Source organism: Watersipora subatra, chromosome 2, assembly GCF_963576615.1.
Source record: "Watersipora subatra chromosome 2, tzWatSuba1.1, whole genome shotgun sequence".
Lineage (NCBI taxonomy): Eukaryota > Metazoa > Bryozoa > Gymnolaemata > Cheilostomatida > Watersiporidae > Watersipora > Watersipora subatra.
This window is the reverse complement of record NC_088709.1, coordinates 32,505,582-32,513,211: the sequence shown is the minus strand read 5'-3', so window position 1 is coordinate 32,513,211 and position 7,630 is coordinate 32,505,582. Positions and strand designations below refer to the sequence as shown.

At 39.4% G+C, this 7,630-nt stretch overlaps 1 protein-coding gene across 1 annotated transcript in view; it reads left to right on the top strand.

Annotated features, from left to right (window-relative positions):
• Positions 1–910: 910 nt before the first annotated feature.
• LOC137387744 (mitochondrial fission regulator 1-like) overlaps positions 911–7,630 on the top strand; it is a 56,490-nt gene continuing 49,770 nt past the window's right edge. The window contains exons 1-2 of the mRNA XM_068074246.1: positions 911–1,025; positions 6,952–7,074. Of these exons, the coding sequence (XP_067930347.1) occupies positions 954–1,025; positions 6,952–7,074 (195 nt within the window). The 5' untranslated portion in view covers positions 911–953. The remainder of the gene's footprint in view (positions 1,026–6,951; positions 7,075–7,630) is intronic.

Below are 7,630 nucleotides of genomic sequence, written 5' to 3'. Positions count from 1 at the left end.
AACCATGTACAATTGTCTCTGTATGAAATGCTTAGAAGCATTCCTTTCGGTAGAGACCAACGCAATAATGTTGCCGTGCGAGCTAGCATAACGATCGTTTTTCTCTGTATATCCCAAGTATAATAAAAGTCTAAAGAGTTCACATCACTTCTATCATTTGAATTACTGTTATTCTAATCACACCAAAAATTACTTACGATCGGAGGATCAAATAATATTTTATTTTACCGCTTTGAAAGTCGAGTCGCTGTTGACTGGTATTTCCAGCTTTTATTCTTTCCAAGGAGGTGTGAATTCTTTAGCACAAAGCAACGCCTTTCGGATAATCGTTTCATATCTTAATTTATCGACTAATATCTTGTTGATGATATTTAAAACTTACTAGCATTCATATCTTTTGTTTAACGTTACTAGACGGCAGCTTTATAAACGTCTACCGAAAGTGACATAAATGCTGTTTCCCCACGCAACCGATAAACGACATTTTGGTCATTTCCCCAGCCAAATCAAGCAAAAATGATGTGAATTCCGGGATTTTGAGCCTCAAAAAATGGTACTGCCATGGCAGTAGCTTCAGTATGGGAGGATACGGCCCTGGTCACTACACAAGTTGTTGCTTGCTATATATATTGTATATATATATTTATGATGCAATAATAGGCCTTTTAACAGAAATATTGATACACAAATTGCTTTGCGCCAATGAGTAGATTTTTTATGGTTTCTTTCTTCTCCTTAATGCTCAGAAAGTAGAGCAATTTGATTTCAACAAACTGTTCTATTTAATATACATTTTTAAGCTAATAATTCAACCAAACTTATTTGTCTCAGTTATAGTTTTTGGTTTTTATAGTTTATATTGTTTTGGGTGAAGAACTTTTCTCCGCTTCAGCTAGATGAAGTATTCATGGTTGCAGGTTGTCTAGAATTCCCCAAGCACTAAAAAGGAGGCGATGGACTGGCGACAGTTAATTAGAGCCTTACAGAATCTTCTAGACTATCTTGGCTTTGATCTTTTTCAGCTAGTAAGTTTTCACCGCTGATTTGTCTCTGATGCTGACTTTATGTACTATTTTGCATGTCTGTTGTAACTGCAATTACACAGTCTATGCTCACTGACCTAGTATTTATATGTTACTAGGTCAAGTCTTATTATTGAATTTTCAAACTGCAGCAAAGATAAGCAATGACTTAAATATGAACTTACACAAAATTTTAGTACATTTCATCAGAAAGTATCAGTATTTAGATATCATTTGAGATTGTTTATGATGTTTGAGGGCATCTGACTACCAGGATGTTTTAAGATTAAAGCAACAAAACTGAATCACCGTTGAAATGCTTAGATCAAGCAAAAGCGTGATTATGACGGCTATAGTTGCAAAGAGACTGACAGAATAGAGACACGTAAGGTTAAACTTAATGCAGTAGCCGGTATCAACTATGGCAATGATAACAACTGTTGACATTATTTCGCTTGTATGTCTTTCTTATAGTTCTAAACTGTGATCAAGTTTTATCAAATTGAATCTTGAAACATCCTGGCAATCAGATCACCTCAATTATCAGAAAAAATCGCAAATGATAGAAAAATACTGACACTTTCTGATGCAATTTACGAAAATTTTGGTCAAGTGCATCTTTAATCACAAAATAATGTCTGCATTGATCTTTCGATACAAGTACTATGAAAACTGTTGCAGACTTCATCATGGCTTCACTTTGCCTTGTTCAATTATGTGGCAGTAGCCGCTAGCCAGTAGGGCTTCCTGTTTAGTAATCCTCATTTTTTACTTGAATGCAACTCATGTTTTTACTGCTTTCATCTGTCCTGCACATTGATCAATACCTTTCAGTTTTATAAATTATCAGATCTGATAGCTATTGCACCTTTGAAAACTGAATCCTGCAGATTTCTTGCTGGTTTATGTTGTATTGTAGTTGTTGTATTGTATTATCACAATAAGTCTTGTATCACAGAAAACACAGCTAACAGGTAAGAAGCACATAAAGGAACTGACTTAGTTAGCAAGCCCATAGCTATGGGTTATTAGACAATTATGCGATTATAGCACAGCTAAAAGAAAGCTGACTGCACAGCTAATATGTAACACATCTCCCTCACTATTCTGAGTTTATGGTTAGTCATGACCTTGTTAGAACTTAGAACTGTCATAGTAATCAGGTCGTCTTCTATTACGAGTAGGATATCTGGGACTTTGTACTGGCCTCTCATCAGGTACAGATTGGGCAGGTTGGATGTTAAGATCATTTGAAGCTGTGATGATATTGTCATTGGTCGATGTATCATTAACTTGAAGTCTAGCTTGTAGCTGATTGGCATGTCGTCTCCATACACCACGGTCTGTTCGCACAGCATACAGTATGTTACCCAGCTTGTTAATTATCGTTCCAGGTATCCACTTAGGTCCAGAGCTATAGTTCCTTGCATAAACCAAAGAGTCTACTTCATACCGTGATGATGTAGAAGATGCTTGACCTGGTGAAAGAGTTTTCTTGTTCTGAATTGGTTTCAGCAAGGTCAGAGTATTTCTCGGCTGTCGTCCATGTAGAACTTCAGCAGGTGATTTCCAGTTCAAAGAGGGATGAGGTAAACATCTGTAAGTGGTTAAAAACAGTTGTAGGGCAGTCTTGATTTTCTCCCCTCCTGCACAATTCTTCTCTACAGATTGCTTAAGAGTCTGGACTAATCTCTCCGCTTCTCCATTCGATGCAGGATGGAATGCGGGAGATGTTATATGTTTAATGCCATGCATGGTGCAGAACTGGTCAAATTCATTTGACACGAATTGTGGGCCGTTGTCTGTAACAATAGTCCGAGGAAGACCTTCATGTACAAAGATCTGTCGTAGCACGCCAATTGTGTCCTTAGAAGTAGTTTTTCCTACATCTAGCATAGCAACGTACGGATACCGGGAATGTGCATCTACACAAACCAACCACATCTGACCTTTAAAAGGTCCTGCATAATCCAAATGAATTCGTTCCCATGGTAGTTGGGTGGACGGCCAACTTTGGTAAGTCTTGGCTGGGTCATTAGCACAGATTCGGCAAGGTTCACAAGCTTTGATTAGCTGTTCTATGTCTGCATTGATGCTAGGCCACCATGCGTATCGACGAGCAAGCTGTTTTACTCTTTCTACACCCCAGTGTGATGTATGCAGCAAGTCTAACACTTTACTCTTCAGAGCCTGTGGAATGACAACTCTAGTAGTGCCATCACGTTGCAAAAGCACAGCCTCCCCATGAACAAAAAGAGACTCCCTCATATTCCAATATGGCCGCAAATGTTCATAGCTAGCTGTAAGCTTACTGGGCCAAAGGCCATTCAGTATCCACTCTTTCACTATCTGTAGTGATGTGTCTTTCATGGTTTCTTGTTTAACAGCCTCATCGTCAAGGGGACCATGATCGAGCTCCTCTTGTATAGTGTGTGAGACCTCAATGCTCTCCTTCTCTTCATCATGGTCAAACTTCGGGTCTGCCCCTATAGGTAACCTGGACAAGCCATCTGCATTGCCGTGCTGTGCTGTAGGTTTGTACCTGATGTCATACTGATAAGCCATCAGTGTGAGGGCCCATCTCTGCAGTCGCTGAGCTGTTAAAACGGGGATATTCTTTTCTGGTGAAAACATGGCAACCAGGGGTTTATGATCAGTAATGAGCGTGAAACGTCTCCCATATAGATACTGTCTAAACTTAGTCACTCCATAGATGATAGAAAGCGCTTCTTTCTCTATCTGTGAGTAATTCTTTTGGTGCACGCTCAATGTCTTTGATGCATGTGCTAGTGGTCTTTCAGCTCCATTTTCCTCTTGTAGGAGTACTGCCCCAATTCCATAGTTAGATGCGTCTGTTGCTAGAACCAGCGGTTTACTCTGGTCAAAATGGGTAAGTTTGGTAGCCTTGATGACACTTTCTTTAAGAACCTGGAAGGCCTTGTCACACTCGTCAGTCCAGTCAAACTCGACATTTTCACGAAGAAACTTGTAGAGGGGGGCTGCTTTGCTAGACAGGTCAGCAATGTATGAGCCATAATAGTTGATCTTGCCCAAAAACGCCTGTAGCTGTTGTAAGTTCTGTGGTCGTGGAAGCTGTTCAATAGCCTCTATTGCAGAATTCGAGGGAGTCTTGCCGTTCTTGTCTATTATGTGACCTAGGTATTCAACAGCATTCTTAAAGAACTCGCATTTCTCTCTTTGTATGCGGAGCCCATACTCCTGTAGTCTAGCTAAGAGTTTGTCGAGGTTAGACCAGTGCTCACTCTCACTGCTACCAGTGACAATCAGATCATCCAAGTATGCTGCAACTCCAGGTAAGTCAGCAATCATTGAGTCCATGCATCGCTGAAACTGTGCAGGGCTTGATGCCAATCCAAAACACATCCTGTTGTAGCGAAACAAACCACATTGAGTGTTGATGACACACAACTTCTTTGCATTATCATCTAACTCTAGTTGCAAGTAGGCATCTGCCAGGTCTATCTTGGAAAAGTGTACCCCGCCTCTCAACTTCTCTAGCAACTCTTCAAGGCTTGGTAATGGGTGTTGATCAATTGATATTTGTTGGTTCAACATCTTGAAATCACCACATATACGCACTCTTCCATTTGGTTTGGAAACTGCTACTATTGGAGCAGCATAATCACTAAAGTCCACATGTTCCAAAACACCAGCTTTAACTAATCGATCTAGCTCTTCTTTTACAGCTTGGCGTCTAGAGAATGGCACTACACGAGGTTTAGAAAAGCTTGGTGTGCTTCCTGGTTTCAAGCGTACTGGTACTTTTACCTTTTTACATCGGCCAAGACCTGTCTTGAAGACATCAGAGTACTTAGAGGAGAGTGCAGCGATTTTGTCCCTAAATCCAATAGGGTTACTTCCTGTGACAGTACAGGTAACATCACAACTACCCTGTGTCAATATAGCTAGCCCCTGCTGAGAGAGACCGAATTTGTCACTCCAATCTAGACCAAAAAGGTTTGAGCCTTGTGTTGTGTTTACAACAAGAAGTTTGAGATTTTGTTTTTCCACATCTCCTACCTTCACACTAACTGAACATTGTCCTTTAATCTGTAACTCACTCTGCCCATATGCTTTAAGATGGGTACTGACAGGTAAGAGGGGGGGTGATCCAAGACTTTGGTAGCCTTGCAAATCAACTATAGAGCAAGTAGCCCCTGTGTCCCATTGAAACATTGCATCATGACCATTGACAACAGTTTTGATCCAAACCTTTCTATTGACTCGTTGGAAAAGATTATCTGAAACTGCATGTACTGAATGATAAGGTTCACTTGCATCAGTGAGCACACTTAACACAGAGTTTTCAACTGTCCTAGCAGACTGTTCTGTCTGACTTTGTGCTGCTGTCTTAGCCATACAGACAGCCTCAATGTGACCTTTGACCTCACATTTCCTGCAGACAAATGCTCTGCAGGGACAATTTTTTCTGCCATGTTTAATGTAACAGCTAGGGCAAGACTTCAACATACCTGTGTTCTGTGCATTAGCTTGTTGCTTTCCAATGGTTTGTTGACCTCGGCGTGATCTTTGCTTGTACTGACCTGACATTTTGTTTACTGTGTCTTCGATAGCTGGAGAAGTTGTCTCCCCCTTGAGAATTTTATCGGTCTCCGTTGTCTTGATGAATGCTGTAGCCTTCTTCTGCATAGCATCGATCAAAGCTTTTATGTTAGGATCCATAGCAAGACAATAGAAAAATGCTGGCTGTGAGTCCACAATGTTCGTTCCTGACACCAGTTGTTGTATTGTAGTTGTTGTATTGTATTATCACAATAAGTCTTGTATCACAGAAAACACAGCTAACAGGTAAGAAGCACATAAAGGAACTGACTTAGTTAGCAAGCCCATAGCTATGGGTTATTAGACAATTATGCGATTATAGCACAGCTAAAAGAAAGCTGACTGCACAGCTAATATGTAACAGTTTACACAAGGCAGATGCATGTAGTTCTTGATACATAGATAAAGATAATTTATATAATATCAAGAAAAGCACTAGCTTTGTTTATCTCATGTGTTGCATTGCAAAGAACAGAAAACTTTCGATGCTTTGTTAGATGGATGACTACTAACTCTAGACATACAGTTTTTTCATCAGAAAATTTAGCTTGCGTAAAAGAAGTATCGTGCTGTGCTGTGAGCGGTGCACATACTGGTTATACTGGGTGTAATCAGTATGTGCACAATCATTCCATGATGCTGCAAGGTGCTCCAGTGAGGCAGTTGCAACTTTGATTGTACGGAATTATGAGATGCTTTTTGTGTAAACATATTTCTAGGTGCTTCCATGCTCATTCCGTTTCAAAGATTGTTTTAAACTTTTCAAAAAAACTAGTTGAAACCTTAAACACTATGCATTAGACTCTCAGAATTTCTGCCATTTGCTGTGAAAGCATTATTTTTTATTAGTAGAGGTTGTTGTGAACTCGATGGGGGCTTGGATATGAGCTGGTGTCAGCAGTCTTTCTTCCTTTTTATTCTGTTCTAATGTTACCTGTAAATGTTTATAGTTGCTTAAAAAACTTAGCTGAAGGCTTAGAGGTGTGTTTTTTATTTTATAATATACTTCCCGAGTGTTGGAATTCCAGGCAGTTATAATTTCCTCTTGTTCCTTTTATTTATGTGCACCCTATAGTGTTTTACGCTCTTATAATATTTGATGCAGCTCTCAATAATCGTCGAAACTAAAGGTTGATCAATTATTGCAAATAAGCAAATATGTTTAGATGTGTAACAGTACCACTATTCAGTAATAGATTGCACAAAAGTTTTAGACTCTAAAAAACGTAGTTCAATTGTATTGGTACAAAATAATTCGGATATCTTTTGAGCGTTTTCAAATAATTGCCTCGTGCATTATGTCAGATCTCATATATTACCTAATATACTCTCTCTTCTGATACAGCCTGTACCGGCCAGTCAAGGGATGTTGCTCTGCCCCCGAAGCAGATACACTCACAGAAAAAGTATACTTAGAAAGATCGGCTCAGTTTGCAAGTTCATTGAAGTCAGGCAAATGCATCTACAGGTATTTCGTTAGAGGTTGACTTGCAACAAAATTCACATTACAGTTATTTGATATCAAAAGATTCATAATGTCTTACTCTGCTGTGTTGTAGGTGCAAAATATGTGGGAATGTGATTACAAGCTCTTAAAAGCTCAAAAACGAACAGTTAATCGCAGCCACACGAGACCGCCGTAGTTTGGATTCTCTTTCCAAAACGGCTCAAATGTGACGTAGTTGTGGAAAATGGTTTCTGTTTACACTTTCATGCAACCTTATTCGTCGAAATATTTTCACAAATATACTTCGCGCATTCAATAAACTATGTCTATTGTTCTTACGCGTCAGTTTTATCGTCATCGTAATGCTGTCACTTATAGCAGTGATATCTTATAACTTACCGTAAAAATTCATTAAACATTTTAACCTTATCTCGAAGGAGTACATATCATTGTCTGATAATCATGACGAGCCTGTTGGTCACCTGTGATAATCGAAAAGTGCTGCAGAAATTATTGCGAAGTATTGGGTCACATGATCAGATTACGACTTGCCAATTAGACCAAGCCGAAACAAAAC